Source organism: Ctenopharyngodon idella, chromosome 7 (assembly GCF_019924925.1).
Source record: "Ctenopharyngodon idella isolate HZGC_01 chromosome 7, HZGC01, whole genome shotgun sequence".
In the NCBI taxonomy this organism is placed as follows: Eukaryota; Metazoa; Chordata; class Actinopteri; order Cypriniformes; family Xenocyprididae; genus Ctenopharyngodon; species Ctenopharyngodon idella.
Window position 1 is genome coordinate 25,370,076 of NC_067226.1, and position 19,618 is coordinate 25,389,693.

A 19,618-nucleotide genomic window follows, 5' to 3' on the forward strand; every position below is an offset into this window, starting at 1 on the left:
TTAATCAAACTCCAGAGATCTTGCTGCACTGGTTTGGTTCCAGTCGTGCCAAAAACCTAGGACTAGTTCACAAAAGTAGGTTTTTCAAAAAATTGAAAAATACATGAAAATTTCTCAACCATCGAATTTTGTCCTTCTTGAGCCAAGAATTGAGCCTACAACTAAAGCCCGGAACACACCAAGCAGACTGCGGGGTTGGCTCACATTGGCAGCGTCTGGGTCCAAAGTTGCCCTGACACACCAAACCGACGCTCAACACCCGGCGGCCAAGTAGCACATCCGTTCTGCGCCTGTGTAAGAAGAAATGCCTTTCCGTACCAGCAGGTGGCAGTAGCTGAACAGCCAATCAGAATGATCAGATGGCCCGACTGACCTGACGAGCTCCGACGAGGACCAACTTCAGCCGACGGTGCGGAACACACTGAGAAAGCTTAGTCAGCCGATGAACAAAAACTGCCCAACGGCCGACCGTCGGCTCGGTGCGTTCCGGGCGTAACGGTTCAGGAGTTATGAGCAATTTCATACTTGTCATCGCTGTAGTGCCCCCGTCAGGCCGATCGGGGTGAGCCTTTGTGACGTTGTAGATGGTGTGAGTACTACCAGCCCTCAAAGTTTCAAGTCTCTAAAGGCCGGAACACACCAAGCCGACGCCGACGAACTAGTGGTGACGAAAGTAAACTGCGGGGCTCACGTGGGCAGTGTCTGTGTCCAAAGTTGCCCTGACACACCAAACCCACGATCGACACCCGACGGCCAAGTAGCACGTCCGTTCTGCGCCTGCGCAGGATGTAATGCCTTTCCGTACCAGCAGGTGGCAGTAGCTGAACAGCCAATCAGAATGATCAGATGGCCCGACGGACCTGACGCCGATTCAACATTTCGAATCGGCCGGAAAAAAGCCGACGAGGACCAACTTCAGCCGACGGTGCAGAACACACTGAGAAAACTTAGTCGGCCGACGAACAAAAACTGCCCGACGGCCGACCGTCGGCTTGGTGTGTTCTGGCCTTAAGACTTGGTTTGGTATGCCCGATCACTTTTAGGGGAGAATGCTGATCCTTGGAAATTTTACAAATTACAATAGGGTTTCAGTGCTACATGCTTGAACCCCTAATAAGAGGTGGACATTTGTCATTTTCACGGTCATTTTGACCTACATAAACTATTATATGGGGCAGTACAACAAACCTCCTTTTAATATAAAATAATCTAAAACAAAATTAAACGTGAAAACAATTATTTTATATGACCAAAGATACCTTAATTGAGAAATTCATATGCAAAAAAAAAACAAAAAAAAAAAACAGCACGTGTGTTTTAGGGTTAAGGAGAGACTAAATGTATTAAATTAGTATAGATTAGCCTTATTAATAATTCAAAAGAAAGTGTATTTAGATAGCTGGGCAAAGTGAGAGAGGTGGAAAGCGAGAGCACATCCTGCAAGATCTGACGTTGAATGACTCAGATGACTCATGCCAGGAATGCTCTATTAAATCGAGAAAAATGCTGGGTGAAGGGGCGTGGCCTCTGTTCTTCAAAGGTCCTGTCACTCACAGGGGCTCCAGATTCCAGCTCAGGTGTTACAGAGCTGCACGCGCAGCCCCACGAGTCGCGCTCAGAGCAAAACACACGCATAACTCACTTTTACACGAACAGCGCGAGCGGACAGCTGTCACCGGGGACAGAAGTGACTCAGATAGACGCTTATTTATGGTTACCCACTAATGGCGCTGTCGCGAGAGATTTTTGTCCTTTTTCAGGTGAATAGTTTCTGTTTGTTATGGGGGCATATCACCTCAGCTCAGCGTTTGCGCACCTGGCCAACCCACGCCAGTGAAGTCGTGCTCCTACATGCAATCTGAAAGGCTCTGGAGCGGAATCAGGTTCCTGTGCGTATTGTGGATTAAAACCCTCGAGGGGTTTGATACGTGTAATTTGTGGATTGTTTCACCCCTGGATTAATGACCAATATGGAGCTGCCAGGGAGATGTATGTTATTCGCAGCGCTCGTGATGAGCGTTCCTCACCCTGCGTGTTCAGGTCAGTGTTTAAACTATTCACCCGCACGTGCTATCAAAACAAGTTGGCTGGTTGTCAACCAAACAGAGACTCATGGTGTCAGACGAACTGATTGATATGGAGAGATGGGGATGATTTGAATATGCAAAACAAAACCAAATTTTGCATGTGCATGCACACCCAGAAAGATGTTGCTGAATCCAGCCAAAATGCATTCAGATTGATTCTGCAGTTGTAGAATATTAAAGCACGTTAAAAGTGCGTTTAATTTGTCAGTGTAATAAATTTTAATTGCATTAATAAAAAAATGTTTATATGTTTGTCAGTGTGGGAATTACACAATGACTTTAACACGCCTGCTAAATATAGCCTATAAACAGAGCTGGGTAGTAACTGATTACATGTAATCAGGATTACGTAATCAGATTCCAAAAATTAAGTACTGCAATTAGATTATATTACATTTTAAAATGCTCATAATCAGACTACAGTTACTTTTTTTTATTGATTACATGATTATTTCTACAATGGCAGTAAATCATTCCTAATTCATTGATTTACCCACTACTATATTTTTTTTTTATCTTTTAAATTTTTCTTTCTAAAAAGTCTACTGCTTATATACGCTCAGAAGTGCTTCCACATTTGTGGAATTGCACACACAGACCAGCCACTAGTCATGTGACTATCACTGAAAACTGAGACCCACACAGCATTTGATCACTGGAATTACAGGAATCATTTTAAAACATGTTTTCTCAGCATTGCAGCATTGCATATCTAAAGTCATTTAACCATGTATTACTGTCTTTGGAAGGCTTTTGTCTTTAAACCCATTAAAATTTTACATCATTTCATATTATGCAATGCAGGGATTCCCTTTTTTGTTAGCTGAACCTCCTGATATTTTAAGTGAATAAGTTAGGCCACTAACAAAATTAAAATAATAATAATAAAATTAAGTTCATTGTTTTCTGGTATCACTTAATGGTCACATGAGATGCAGGTAAACAAAAAAACAAAACAAAAAACAAACAAAAAAAAAAAAAAAAAAAAAAAAAAAATATATATATATATATATACAAAAAAAAAAATATATATATATATATATATATATATTTTTTTTTTTGTATTTTTTATATATATATATATATATATATATATATATATATATATATATATATATATATATATATATATATATATATATACAAAAAAAAAAAAAAAAATATATATATATATATTTTTTTTTTTTGTATTTTATATATATATATATATATATATATATATATATATTATTATAGTTTTATTTTGATTGCTTTTTATTTTAAAATTATTTATTTTAAATGTTACATTTTTATGATTTAATTATGTAATGGCTTTTCATTAAACTCACAAACCCCCTCTAGTTCCTTCACGAACCCCAGTCTGGGAAACCCTGACTTAATGTAATGTTTATTATTATTAATTATTAATATAATATTCATGTTGTTGATAAAGAATGGAATATATTTTCTTTTTCTTTGTATTTTTATATCAATATGGTACAAGATTATCCTATTCAAATCAATGTGATATTAGTTTTGTCAAAAGTAATCTAAAAGTAATCAAAAAGTAGACATTACATATGTAATGGATTACGTTACTAACTACAATTTTTGTCATGTAATATGGAATACTGATTACAATTTGTGAGTAATCTACCCAGCACTGCCTATAAAGGTCATTTTCGGGTGCAATCCTGTCAATGTTAGTCTCACAAAATGCAAATTGTGTTGATTTGTAAAAAATCTGACTTGTAATCTGGCTTTAATAAGTGCTGAAACGCTGTTGAAACTCAGCTAGTATGAAAAACTTTAGCCCACTTTAATATGTATGAATTTCATTGCATTATTTGACTTATCTATCGAACAAGTGATCTGCAAACATCTCAAAACTATACATTTTTGCAGTTACTTTTTTTTTTTTTTTTTTTTTTCTGCAAATTCTTTTTGGGGCAAGAATATCTTCTAGTCATTCAATTTTTCACATTCAGGCAATTTGTTTGTGTAATGTAGTACTGTATTTTAAGTATTTGTTTATGTGTTTATGTACCAGGATGTGAGAATCAGGTTTGTAATCCACGCATGGGGAACCTGGCAGTCGGGCGTCCTGTACAGACGATTTCCCAGTGTGGCTCAACCTCTCCAGAACGCTATTGTAACTACAAAATGGGTAGTTGTGTGTTGCACTGTGAGGTGTGTGATGCTTCAGTAACACATCGTGCGCACCCACCTGCCTCCATGACAGACTCGCCCTTCAAACACCCGCCGACCTGGTGGCAGTCTGCTCAGGAGGTTACAATAGAAACTCTACAGTTGGATTTAGAGGTGGAATTTTACTTCACCCATCTCATTATAATATTCCGGTCGCCACGCCCTGCTGCCATGGCAATAGAGCGCTCGCAGGACTTCGGGCACACATGGAGCGCTCTGATGCTGTACGCACACAACTGCAGTGAAGTATTCGACCTGGAGGATGGACACAGATGCACTCAGAAATACTCCACAGCATGGCCTTGCAGCAATGGAGAGGTGAGAGTGTGCACACAGAATCTCACATTTTAGAGAAGATGCATTTGTGCAATGCATTTTTGAGTGCTTTTTTTTTTTTTTTCTCGACCCTTTAACATATCTGAATCATGTCCATGATTTTTTGTGTGTGTGTGTGTGTGTGTTCACATAGCTAATGTGACAAAAGTTACCAAGTGTCATCTCATTCCGATGGAGCAAAAAAAATTAAAAATTTCAAAACGTAACATTTTTCAGTATAAAATCAATGGAAGTCTATGCAGTGTCCTCACTAATATAGTGAAACAGATGTGTGTGTGTGTGAGCAGGTCATTTACCGTGCTCTGTCACCTTGGGACAAAATGGATCCGTACAGCATTGATGCCCGAGCCCTCCTCGGCATCACTAACATACGGATGCGTCTACTTCAACCGCAGTCCTGCCCCTGCCAGCCTAAACTTCCTGATGCCAAAGGGCCTACTGCCCACTATGCCATCTATGACCTCATTTTAAAGGGAGGCTGTTTGTGCCATGGACATGCAGACCAGTGTGTGCCTGCTGGTGACCAACAGATCACACACCCTCCTAGCAAACACATGGTAAGTGTATAGTTGTAATACAGAGTCATTATTTTTTAGGTATGTACATACTGTATGCTAACACAATGTGGAATGACAAAGGCCTGAGTGTTAGTTTTGACAGAAACAAATAATTAAAACTTAGAGATCATTCACCCAAAAATATAAACTCTGACATCATCTACATGTAGTATCAAACCCTTTTAAATGTCTTTTTTTCTGTGAAACATTTTCTGTGAAAAACATCTGTGTTTTTATATTTATACAATGGAAGTCAATGGGATCCAGTGTTGTTTTGGACCAGTGGTTTAGTATTTTTTTTTTTTTTTTATACTATTCATATATTGTATATATTAATATTTAAAATTAGTTTTTATTTTTATATTTTCATTTAAATTGTTTTTGCTATTTTTATTAGTATTTTTTAATATTTCTAATCAGATTTATTTTTGTTTAGTTTTGTAGTATATTTTAGTATGGACCCCAGCAGAAAAAAAGAATTCTTTCTCTCGTTTTAGTTAAATCGTGGCATAGAATTAAGAATTCATTCCCTCGACTTACTAATTTTTTTCCCCTCATTTTAATAACTCGTGGCCACTTTGAACTATAATGAACCCAGACTCAAAGTCAGGTTAGAATCCATTTTGCATAAGTTTAATGAAAAAATCCAAAACAACAGGCACAAATGTGGTTTGCAAGGCAGGCAGTGGTCGAATAACAGGTAAACGTTCCAACAGGCGATCAAGGCAGAAACAGTAATCCAAAAATGTAAATCCAATAAATAGGCTGAAGATCATAACATGAGGCAAGACAATGGCACAGAGGAGAAACGCTCGGTAAGGCAGGTGAACTGGCAATACTTCGCAACGGGCATAGTCAAAGTCTCTTTCAAGGAAAGTCTGTTCCTTCTGCAGCCATATTTGGGCAGCTATTTCGGGCACATATGACCCAGTTGAGTGGGGAAATCCTGAAATCTCAAAAACTGCTTTCAGAACTTACAATTCAAATCGGTAACAAAATCTGAAATGAACTGTCCCATAAATGTTGTTTCTTATGATCAAATAGTGTTAAAAAGGCTTATTTTTCAGACTAGACCAGCCAATGGTGGTAGTCGTGGCCTAATGGTTAGAGAGTCAGACTGATAACCCGGGTTCGATTCTCAATACTGGCTGGAAATGACCAAGGTGTCCTTGAGCAAGGCACCTAACCCCCAGTCGCTCCCTGGGCGCCACAGCAAAAATGGCTGCCCACTGCTCTGGGTGTGTGTGTGTGTTCACTACTCACTACTCCTAATGTGTGAGCACTAACTTGGATGGGTTAAATGCATAGGACAAATTCCTAGTATGGGTCACCATACTTGGCCTTCACATGTCACTTTCACAGAACTTGACTCATCCACCTAACTAAAAAAAAGTCAATGTGCATGTGAAGTCCTGAGCGTGAGTCTCAGGTTTCAATGTGAACCAGAGCTTCTAAAGCGCCCTCTTTGCGGTTCATATGTGCCCTCGATGCGCACTTTTGCTGACCGCACTGGTGCGATCTCCGCAGCAGACATCTTCCTGACAGTCAAAGCGACATTACGTCACGGAAGTGCGGACTCGTAGGAAGACTGCGAGTGTTTAGGGTGCCATTTGAAACTAGGGCTGCGTTCCACTCCAAATTTTTATGCCCTTTACTCGCTAACTTCCCTCCGTCTCGTGGACTTGGATGTGTGTCATTGCTTACGTTGCATGAGTGCCCACTACTGGCGGAACTTGTGTATAAGGTTTAAATGAAACGCACTAAGCTCTTGATCACTTTTGGAGCTGATTTATTATTTAAACCCATTTTTTTACTTTTGAATTTGTTTAATGCACCATTCTATATGCTAATATGTATGTTGGAGAAAAATAAAATTACACAAATGAAAGAATCTCAATAGTATAAACTTTGACTATGAACATAAGGTAGCTACAAGTATTATGCGATTGAATCTCAACATAATTAATATATTATAGACTTATGCAATTTAATTCTAAAAATAATATCATACACTTCAGTTAAGCGCGATCTGCAGTGACATCACAATCAAGTTGAATTGTGGGATATAGAGCAGCTTGAAGTGTACATCAGAGTAGACTCGCTCCCTCGGTCAAAATCGAGGGGATTAGGGTCTGTGCATATAAACTTCCCTCGTCCACTTCACGAAGTGGAACGCACTTAAAAATGGCGGCAGGGATTCCCCCGAGGGGAAGTTCGCAAGTGCTTGTCTAAAACTGGAGTGGAACGCAGCCAGGGCCCACATGGCTTATAAACCTACAAACAGGAAGTCCCTGTAGAGGGAATGCAGTGATGTTAATATTTGGGAGAGGGCTCCCTCTGGTGGCTGGATGAATGATCATATGGTTGTGGCCTTATAAACTAATGGAGGTTATGCCCAACAAACTTCATTAGTCTGTAAAACAGGTCACATTTGTACGTGCTTTGTTAAATATATAGCTGTTTTACTCAAGATTCTCAATTTTACTCCTTCAAAGAAGCAAGTAAAGATGAGCATTACCAATGTTTATCGCATATGCAGATTGATATCTAAAAGTTTATTTTTCGTCTTCTCACTAACATTTAGATATTTAAATCAAATTAAATGGCAGCAATAAAAAGAACTAGTTAGGTTAGCTGATTACCTTAAAAGTCCATAGATATCACTGTCAGTTTGTACTGCCGTTAACACTTTGTCCGACAGCGGATGTTTTCCTATTTGTTCATGTAACGTTCTGTATAAAGCCTTTTCGTTCCCTCGTTTTGATTTAACTAAAACAAGGGAACGAGTTATTACAACGTGGCCATGATTTAGTAAATCGAGGGAATTAATTATTATATTGTGCACAAGATTTACTTAAAACAAGGTAATATGTAATGTGCAGCACAAGGTAGTAAAATATTCTGTCGTATTAAGTTGTGGGAACAAATTGTTAATTCGTGGTCATGATATACATTTTTTTTTTTTTCCTCCGCATGTCATGTGTGGGGCTCCATATTTTAGTACTTTAAAATTTCAACAAGTACTTTAAAATTTTCAGTTAATTGCCAAGAAAATATTTGTAGTTTTCATTGACGTTATTTAAGTTCAATTGTTTTATTTCTGCTTTATTTTAATTAACACAGTTTTGGACCCAATTGGCTTTGATTGTGTGGGCAAAAACAGTTGAAACCTTCTTCAAAATATGTAAATTTTTCATGTTCCATAGAAGACAGAAAATCATAGAGATTGAAACCGCATGAATGATGTAAATCATGACAGAATTTTCAACAGTGGCAATGTAAACCAAAAATGGCAAACAACTTTGCATTGTTTATGGTTGTCCACATTCTCAGAGAACATGTTTCCCGTGTGATTACATAAACAGTTCCCCGTCTTTCACCCGTTCGTTCTCTTTCCCCCTCTCACTCTCACTGTCTTTGTTTTAGATTATATAAGCAGTGTGCTTGCTGTTCATTTGGCTCTATCTCTGTGGAGAGATAAAACTCTGATAGCAACTGAAGGGTAAAAAGACAAAATCAGACAGGAAAACAACGGAGAGAGGAATACCGATAAGTGCTGAGACGAAAACGAGTGGCTGCGTTGCTCACCCCTTTTCCTAATTGAGTTGTTTGCATGCTGTGATCAGACAATAACAGCAATTAGTCTCACTCGCTCAAACACACACACATCAGCTCGTTGCTCTCTTATCAAAGGTCAGACCGTTTGATCTAGCAGCCCAGACAAAACACACACCCCGTGCCAATCGACAAGCATGCACATACAGACATACACGCTACCCACCCAGACATGCAGACAAACACGGTCGCATTGACATGCTTTGTCCATCCACACTCATAATAGGAACACGTGCTCACACGCAACCCTTGTGTGCCCCTGCAGGAATGTTTTGGTTAGCAGGGAGAGTGTGTGCGTCTGAGTGCGTTTCCTCCCATATTATGATGATAAACATGTGAAAGTGTTTCAGATGCCAACTAGATGGAGCACTGCCAGTTCGCTAATTTGTCCTCCTTTTTTTTTTTTTTTTTTTCTTCTGAAGTATTTTCAAAATTCTTCTCTCGCTTGTTTGTTTTCACTGCTCTATTTTCATTCCTCATGTGAGTGACCGATAATATTTATCTGTGCTTTCATTCAAAACTCACGGAGGAGAGGACATCTCGATGGATGGCTGAGTCTGGGATATTGAGGAGAATCATTAGGTCATCAGGGACGTTGCAGACGAGGAGGATGTTTTTATACAGGACTGTTGAGTGAGAGATGTTGAGCACATAACTAATTTAAAAGGGATGTAGGAGAGAATGAGGATCTGCAGCAAGTGAAAATTGATTATGGGTAGATTTTTTTTTTTTTTTTTTCATTTTATCATCTCCCAGGCAAAATTGTGCAGGCTTAGAAAAGAAATAGCACAACTCCCCACAACAAGATACATGGTTTGATGTAACATTCATGTCTGTTGCACAAATCCATTAAAAAGGTTAAATATTTAGAGTTATTAAGAGTTATCATTTACATATTCCAAATCCCTAAACCAAAAAAGTAAAAATGTTATCAATTACACTTCTGTTCAAATTTTTAAAATGTTTTTGAAGTCTCTTATGCTCACCAAGGCTGCATTTAGTTGATCAAAATACTATTAAATTGTAATATTTCACAATATTACTGTTTTAATAACAGTAATATTGTGAAATATTATTACAATTTAAAATAACTGTTTTCTATTCAAATATATTTTAAAATGTAATTTATTCCTGTGATGCAAAGCTGAATTTTCAGCATCATTACTCCAGTCTTCAGTGTCACATGATCCTTCAGAAATCATTCTAATATGCTGATTTGCTGCTATAGAAACATTTCTTATTATTATCAATGTTGAAAACAGTTTTTACTGCTTTATAATTTTGTGGAAACCATGATACATTTTTTAGGAGTCTTTTGATGAATAGAAAGTTCAAAAGTACATTTGTAAAATTGTAATTTTTTTTTAACTTTTGTAACAGTGTAAAAGCCTTTACTACCATTCAAAAGTTTACTTTAAGTAAAATTAATACTTTTATTTACAAACCCGATTCCAAAAAAGTTGGGACACTGTACAAATTGTGAATAAAAAAAGGAATGCAATGATGTGGAAGTTTCAAATTTCAATATTTTATTCAGAATACAACATAGATGACATATCAAATGTTTAAACTGAGAAAATGTATCATTTTAAGGGAAAAATAAGTTGATTTTAAATTTCATGGCATCAACACATCTCAAAAAAGTTGGGACAAGGCTATTATTACCACTGTGTGGCATCCCCTCTTCTTTTTATAATAGTCTGGGGACTGAGGAGCCAAGTTGCTCAAGTTTAGGAATTGGAATGTTGTCCCATTCTTGTCTAATACAGGCTTCTAGTTGCTCAACTCTTTGTCACATCTTCCTCTTTATGATGCGCCAAATGTTTTCTATGGGTGAAAGATCTGGACTGCAGGCTGGCCATTTCAGTACCCGGATCCTTCTTCTACGCAGCCATGATGTTGTAATTGATGCAGAATGTGGTCTGGCATTGTCATGTTGGAAAATGCAAGGTCTTCCCTGAAAGAGACGACGTCTGGATGAGATATGTTGTTCTAGAACTTGGATATACCTTTCAGCATTGATGGTGCCTTTCCAGATGTGTAAGCTGCCCATGCCACACGCACTCATGCAACCCCATACCATCAGAGATGCAGGCTTCTGAACTGAGCGCTGACAACAACTTGGGTTGTCCTTGTCCTCTTTAGTCCGGATGACATGGCATCCCAGTTTTCCAAAAAGAACTTCAAATTTTGATTCGTCTGACCACAGAACAGTTTTCCACTTTGCCACAGTCCATTTTAAATGAGCCTTGGCCCAGAGAAAACGCCTGCGCTTCTGGATCATGTTTAGATATGGCTTCTTTTTTGACCTATAGAGTTTTAGCCGGCAACGGCGAATGGCACAGTGGATTGTGTTCACTGACAATGTTTTCTGGAAGTATTCCTGAGCCCATGTTGTGATTTCCATTACAGTAGCATTCCTGTATGTGATGCAGTGCCGTCTAAGGGCCCAAAGATCATGGGCATCTAGTATGGTTTTCCGGCCTTGACCTTTACGTACAGAGATTGTTCCAGATTCTCTGAATCTTTGGATGATAATATGCACTGTAGATGATGATGATAACTTCAAACCCTTTGCAATTTTTCTCTGAGAAACTCCTTTCTGATATTGCTCCACTATTTTTCGCTGCAGCATTGGGGGAATTGGTGATCCGCTGCCCATCTTGACTTCTGAGAGACACTGCCACTCTGAGAGGCTCTTTTTATACCCAATCATGTTGCCAATTGACCTAATAAGTTGCAAATTGGTCCTCCAGCTGTTCCTTATATGTACATTTAACTTTTCCGGCCTCTTATTGCTACCTGTCCCAACTTTTTTGGAATGTGTAGCTCTCATGAAATCCAAAATGAGCCAATATTTGGCATGACATTTCAAAATGTCTCACTTTCAACATTTGATATGTTATCTATATTCTATTGTGAATAAAATATAAGTTTATGAAATTTGTAAATTATTGCATTCCTTTTTTATTCACAATTTGTACAGTGTCCCAACTTTTTTGGAATCGGGTTTGTAGCAAGGATGCATTAAATTGATCAAACATGACAGTTTGATCAATTTAATGCATCCTTGCTGAATAAAAGTATTCATTTTACTTAAAGTAAACCTTTGAATGGTAGTGTACCTAGTGAATCTAATAATCAGTTTTGGCAATGAAATGTCAATTGGAAAAAGCCCAGTGAATCTAATGTAGCAAACATAAGCTAAGCGTAGGTTCTGGTAAGAACAAAAAGTCTTGGTTGTTGGCCTATCCCATTTGGTTTATAGTTTGGCAAAGTATGTGGTATCATAAAATATTTGGCACCAGAATGAACACCGTGGACGCTGGAACATGTTGACGATCGGCTTAGTAAATTTCTGTTTGAAAGATTTTTAACAAGTGTTTGGACGGAGGTCCTCTGAGGTGAATGTGTAACAATATGTCATTGTATTGTGAATTGTGTTTTTCTGGCCTCTACCACAGGTGCACGGTAAATGTCTATGTCGGCATCACACGACTGGGGATCACTGTGAACGCTGTGATCGCCTTTACAATGACCAACCATGGCAACCAGCTAACGGTTTAACCGGGGAAGCTCATCAGTGTGCTAGTAAGTTTCAGTTTAAATATAAAACTAAGCAGTAACATGCATAATAATTTGGAACGCGGTGTACTAACATAGTAGGAAAAATAAATACTATGGTAGTCAATGGGGGTCGAGATCTGGTTGAGTAAATGATGACACAATTTTCATTTTTGGGTGAACTATCCGTTTAACATCTATTTAGTCCAGTATTTCCTACAACAAAATAAAAAGTCAACCACAGCAGTTCAAAAGTAGCCCAAATCTTCAGGAAATCTGGCAACCCTGGTCTATGAAAATGCATAATAACCCAATATTTGTGTATGCCTGTGTCATTGTGTAGAGTGTAAATGTAACGGCCACGCAGAGAGCTGTCACTTTGACGAAACTGTATGGCTACGCTCGGGTCAGCGAAGTGGCGGTGTGTGTGACTGCCTTCACAACACCAGCGGCCGCCACTGCCAACACTGTCAGAGCGGCTTCTACAGAGGCCCCGAGAGACCCTTCACTGCCCCGGATTCCTGCAGACGTAAGACGCAATCATGTATCATTGTGTAAACGCGCATTCAAATCCATGTTCACACATTAATCGCTCAACATTGGCACGTTTATATATTTTTATACTACGGTCAGACTGAATACTTAATTCTGACTGGATGGAAGGTGTGTATGTTATGAGAAAGTTATGAGAAAGAACCATATTCATCAAGCTGAAGCACAACCAAAACAATGTTCTTCCACAAAATGCATGCAGTTTAGTTTTTTAACTGCTAGAGGACCAAAAGTTACATAGTGTACCTTTAAAGCGAACAGAATGCTAGATCTAACTAGTCGTAATTGACGAAAAATAAGTCATTTTTACTCTTCCAGTCAAATATTGTGCTGCAAACATCAATAACAGCTTTAACTTGTCAATGCTGGTAAATGACTATGGTATAAGCGGGATAATCCACGTCTAGCTGTGCTTTAAACTATTTAAATGAGTGGTTCTTTGCCTCCATGTCGTGCATTAAAATAATTTAATGCACAGCTAGCCATGGATTATCCCTTACTTAAACACAATATTTAAACTATAACAAAACGGCTATCCAATTGGGGAATACTTCTATAAACATTGGATGCAAAGTTCCTTATAATTAGTAATAATTTTTGTTAGTGTGTAAATGTATGTGTGAATGTATGTGTGTGTGTGTGTGTGTGTGTGTGTGTGTATTTGTGTCTTGGACAAAGATGAAAGCCATTAATCTCAGATTTTGAAAAGCTGCTTAAAATGGAATGTGGAGTATCTGTGATTTCCCCGCTGTACACTTCCTTTCCTGATCTCCGTCTTTCTTCAGCATGTGCATGAAAATGTGAGTGAGTGTTTGAGTACCTGTTTACGTGGCCTAGATGATGTCAAAATTCAAGAACTCGTCAGATCAGCGAACATGTCCAATATTGTAGAACACACACGCATGCACACATTGAGGGGATGTTTGGTATTGAATGTTGTTCCTGCTCGGAATGCTAATGGCTCTTAGGACAAGTTGAGACATGTAGAATAACAAGAACATTGATGGGATCTCTGCCGTGTGTGCATATTGTGTATGTGGAGGCAGACAGATTAATCATCAGATGACACCAGTCTCATAATAATTAACTACGCATGCTAAGCGTCAGTCTGGTCTGTATAGCTCTATGTGTTCGTTCTTATGGTGTGAGTCATTGAGAAACTCATTTCTTAGAGCAAAGCATATTATTAAATTAGTTTAGAGCCTCAGGAAACACAACTAATAATATGCATGTATTTTGCAGTCTGATGTGTGTATTTTGTGTAACTGTCTTTCTTTCTGAATTACAGCTTGCATGTGTTACCATGTTGGTTCCACATATTGCAACCCTGAGAATGGAGACTGCGTCTGTAAGCCAGGGGTGGCTGGACCACGCTGCGACCAGTGCATGCTGGGATATTGGGGTTTTGATGAATATGGTTGCAAGCCCTGCCAGTGTGCTGGTGATTGTGACCCGTACACAGGAGACTGTATGTTTAGGTGAATATGAACAGTTTTGATTACCTTAAAGGATTAGTTCACTTTCAAATGAAAATTAGCCCAAGCTTTACTCACCCTCAACCCATCCTAGGTGTATATGACTTTCTTCTTTCTGATGGACACAATCGGAGATATTTTAATAAATATCCTGACTCATCCGAGCTTTATAATGGCAGTGAACAGGGGTCACGAGTATGAGCTGAAGAAAGTGCTTCCATCCACATCCATCCATCATAAACATACTCCACACAGCTCCAGGGGGGTCCTTCTGAAGCGAAGCGAAGCATTTGTGTAAAAAAAATGATCAAGTTATGAAGTAAAATATCTAAGTTCCACCAGACCACCTTCCATATTCAACGTACGAAGAAAGTGTAAAACTCTTCAAGTTTAAAAAGCTTGCGCTACGTCCTACGCCTTCCCTGTTCAACTTGACGCGAAGCCAGTTTACACTTTCTTCGTAACTTGAATACGGAAGGCGGTCTGGCGGAAGCTAGATATTTTACTTCATAACTTGTTAAATATGGATATTTTTTTTACACAAATGCATTGTTTCACTTCAGAAGGACTTTATTAACCCCCGGAGCCGTGTGGAGTACACCTTTATGATGGATGGATGTGGATGGAGGCATTTTCTTCAGCTCATACTCATTGATCCCTGTTCACTGCCATTATAAAGCTTGGATGCGTCAGGATATTTATTAAAATATCTCCAATTGTGTTCATATACACTTAGGATGGAGTTTGTGTTTTATATTTAATTTGATATTTATTTATATAATATAATTTACATATTATACTATAAATTTCATATATAGAAATATATAGTTACATAGATATATAATCATGCATGTGTTTGCTTTTTGTGTGTTTGTTTGTGTGTGTGATTCTTGTCTAGGTCTGAATCAGCTCACAACATCACGGCAGAAAATCATCTTTTTCGAACAGAAGAGCTTTTCTCCGCCCTTAGTCATCCAGGTATTAAATGGAAATCTTGGAGCTGATAACAGCACTGTCTTGTTTTTATGAAAAGTTTATTGTCTCGTCCGAGTTAAAGGCATGTGCTGTTGTAAAGTCATGCCTGTTTTTAAGTTGTCATAGGAACAGAAAGAAACTGACAGCCAATACTTTAATTGCTGGGTATTTCTTTTCTTGACAGACAAATGTTTATGCAAACAGCAAGCTCTTGGAAACAGCAAAGTATTCTGCAACGTAAAATATGCCTATGGTAAGCAGCATATAAAACAATCCTGGACCAGAGCACGCTTGCTGTGCACTCACTTCACCTCAGTGTTATGTTCACTTTATATAATGTGTGTTTGCTTGTGTGATTGTGTGTTTGTAGCAGTGAAGGTGAAAGTGCTCAGTGCTCATGATAAGGGATCTCATGCAGAGGTGGATGTTAAGGTTCTCAAGGTGTTGTGGGATATCTCGCGCCTCAGGCTCTCTCGTGGAAATCGAATTCTTTATCCCGAGTCTTGGATGTCACGAGGCTGCACCTGCCCTGTACTTTTTCCAGGTTAGCAAACATGAGCATGGATTCAAGGTTTGTTATGATGGGGAAAATACGCAAGCACATATGGAGTCTGCAGATTTGCCTCCACATCTGTGGAGGTCTGTGGAATGGATTAAAATATGATCAAATGTGTTAAATGAGCCTCGGAGAACAGTATTTAACCAGAGTTATCGTCAAATCAAATGCAGTGTAAATTAAGTGTTAATTCTGTAGAAATCTGCAGTGCTTTCTGCTGAATTCTGTGACCGCAGATTCAGTGGAAGCATAGTTATTTAATATAACGCCGTATCAGACACAATCTGATAACTACAGTGACCGGGACGTGACATGTTCGGTTCGGTTAACTCGTGGGAACGTGGTAATATGTGGTGGCCACGAGGTCAGTTTGCCGAGGTGTCTACGCGATGCGAAGTCTCGGCCTCGAGATCCTATGTTGAGAAAATGACATCTGTTTCTCATTTAACAAACCCGTGTTTGTTTACGCACTAAATTAATATTTTATTTTGAATTAAGAATGACACAAAAGTGCAGAATTAAGAAATTATTATATTAACCTATAGTATAGGCCTACCGTTATATTATATTATATTGTGCATGATGTTGCCTATAGACAGCCTTCGACAGCATTGTTATTATCAATAAATGTTAAAAGAATATGTAAGAACATAAAATAATGTAGGCCTACAAGAAAACATTTTTATCCATCCCATCCCACAGCCATTTAAATTTCACTGATCGAGTCTTAATTCAAAATAAAATATTAATTTATTAATATTCATTTCTGATAATCCCAGGTTGCTATGGTCATGCGGGTTTGTTTACGCATTAAACGAGAAACAGATGTCATTCCCTCAACATTGGATCTCGAGGCCACGATTTCACATCGTGTAGCCACGACAAGGATGTTATGACCTCGTGGCCACGACATATTATCACATTCCCATGAGTTAAACTAAGTGAACCAAACGTGTCCCTTCCCTGTCACCCTGGATAATAGTAGTTTTGCTGCATTATTTTTCTAATATTTCTGAATGTGTAACTTATTCACCAAACTTATTCAGCAACTTATTCAGTGACTATTCAACAAATTTTTATACACTTATTTTACTCTTATGCTTTTTTTTTTTTTTTTTTTTTTTTTTAAATAAAATTGTACTTGGCAAAGATCGTGAAAAATTAAGATTTTTATAATTTACATTTACACAATGGTGATAATAAATGCATTTATTTTAATTTGACCGTGTTATTGTTAGTTAGGATGGCATAATCTTATCTTAAGTCTTGTTATTGTTAACAGCAATTGAAATAAAATATTAATTTTAATGGAAAAACTTAAAAAACTGAAAAGTTTTAAGCTGAAGTACTAAAATGACATAAAAACTTAAATAAAAATAAAGCTAAATAGAAATTAAAAAAATAAACTAATAAAAATGACAAAAACATAAAATTACTCAAATTAAGTGAAAATTGAAAATATAACTTTGAGTTTATTTGACACAAAAGTAGCAATACACAGTTACAACTTTCTTGTCAAGGATAACACAATAACTTATTTCTGTTGTGGTCCTTGATTTAAAAACCTTGTATTAGTGACTACGGTTCATTTGGCTTACATCTCCACCCTAATCACAAACAAATATCCACTAACATAAATCCATATACATTTTAAGACATCCTATCTTAAAACAGTCTCTTCACTCTTATACTGAAACCATCACAATCTGTTAGTACCATGATATCCAAAGGTAATTTATTCTACTCCTTTGCACCTGAATATTTAAACGACCTTTGACCATACAAAGTCTTAAACCTACATAGATTAAGATCCATAATACTTTGTCTGATAAAAGTGCCTATGTCTCACATGAGTTACAATATACTGGAGCTCTATTATTAGTAATTTTATATACCATTTTTAATTTCTGGAATACTAATCTTCTTTCAATTAGTAACCAACCAGGCTGCTGAAGTTCTTTTAGCTAGTACATATCCTTCAACTTTGACTGCCAAGTCATCTACCTCGCATAAATGAAATTTAGACCCAAAAAGAATAGATTCTGTTTTATCTACATGTAATAAAAGCTTATTTTCAGACAGCCACTCCTTCACCTTAACAAGCTCCTCACCTAACTTTTCTTGAATTCTATTAGTCTCCTTCTCAGAAACATCATCAGTGTATAAAAACATATTACAATCACACACAGCTTGGATATCATTTATATATAATAAAAACAAAAGGGCCAAGTACAATACCCTGTGGAACTCAGTTTATATATATATATATATATATATATATATATATATATATATATATATATATATATATATATATATATATATATAATATAATATTACAGTTTTAATCTCAGAAGTATCCCTTCAACTTTTGCCCTTTGTTCTCTCCCTGATAAATACAAGGCCAACCATGATTTAACTGTATTTGAAAAACCCACAGCACATACTTTATCCAATAATATTGAATGGTTCGCTGTATCAAAAGCTTTTTGAAGATCCAGCAGGACCATTCCACACAAATTTCCTCCATCAATCTCTTTCCTAATAAAATCTGTCAAATATCAACAAAACAAGTGTCTTTTGAATAAGACCTTCTAAAACCAGACTAAACAATCATAAATTAATCTATTCCTGCAAACATAATCATAAATAAATATAAGAATAAAAGCTAGTTCAAATATTAATAAATACTTTAATTTGGTATTATTTAGTATTATTAATTTTTAACACTGCCTATGTTTTTATATGTTTAGTGAAATTGGGCTAATATGATAATGATAATTTTGTAAACTGCTAAGACTGTTTTTCCTCTTGCTTTAGGGATGGAATATCTTGTAGTTGGACATGAGGATGTGAGAAAAGGCCGTCTCATGGTTAACATGAAGAGTATAGTGAAGCCGTGGAGACCCAGCTTGAGCCGAAAAGTCCATCAGCTTCTGAAAACCAAATGTAGCTCAAAGACCTAGAGACACAGAGAGATGTTTAAAATGTCTTCCATGCCACTTGTCAACTTAGCCTTTATTTTATAATGATCATTTTCACCCTCTGAATCATACTAATTCTTCAAAACGGTGGTTCTCAACCGTTTTAAGGCCCCCTTTTGTCCAAGACAAAATTTGGAGACCCTCGCATCTAAGCTACCCCTGGTAGTCTGTTGTAATAAAATAAAAAATAAACTTAATTTAATTACAGTTTAATGTTGTAAATGTTGAGTTTTTATGTGAATATAATTAAATTTATATCATTTTATGATCTACTGGGGCCCCCTGGTTGAGAGCCACTGCTTTAAAACCCGCTGTTTGGATGCATTTGCTAGCTGTCAGGTGAATGTTAGCACTGTACAGAATGTATAATATATATATGTATGTATGTGTATATATAAGATAATATATGTAGTTTATTTCTATAACTAACCCTGTATATAGCATGCATTTTGTACACAGAAAAAATACAATGCCATATATGCAATATTATTGTCCTATGTTTAATTCACTCACAATTGTAAATCTAAAAAACTATTTTATGATGTGATTGATATGAGTTTTCTTACATTTATTGCATTAATATATACATTTTAGTACAGACCACGACCACAAGGTGTCAGTCTATGATCATATTAATGAGTATGTTGACTCATATTCACAAAAACGCGTATTCATGTATGCAACATGATGATTTTCTGCTTAAAGAAAAGGTAGGCCAAGACTATCTTAA

At 37.2% G+C, this 19,618-nt stretch overlaps 1 protein-coding gene across 1 annotated transcript; it reads left to right on the forward strand.

Moving 5' to 3' along the window:
* Positions 1-1,515: 1,515 nt before the first annotated feature.
* ntn4 (netrin 4) lies at positions 1,516-19,542 on the forward strand. Its single transcript, XM_051899083.1, has 10 exons — positions 1,516-2,040; positions 4,117-4,592; positions 4,898-5,167; positions 12,247-12,373; positions 12,690-12,875; positions 14,187-14,376; positions 15,272-15,351; positions 15,533-15,601; positions 15,719-15,892; positions 18,725-19,542. Exons 1-10 carry the CDS (start codon positions 1,962-1,964, stop codon positions 18,868-18,870), a joined length of 1,797 nt encoding a protein of 598 aa, XP_051755043.1. The 5' UTR covers positions 1,516-1,961; the 3' UTR covers positions 18,871-19,542.
* Positions 19,543-19,618: the final 76 nt, after the last annotated feature.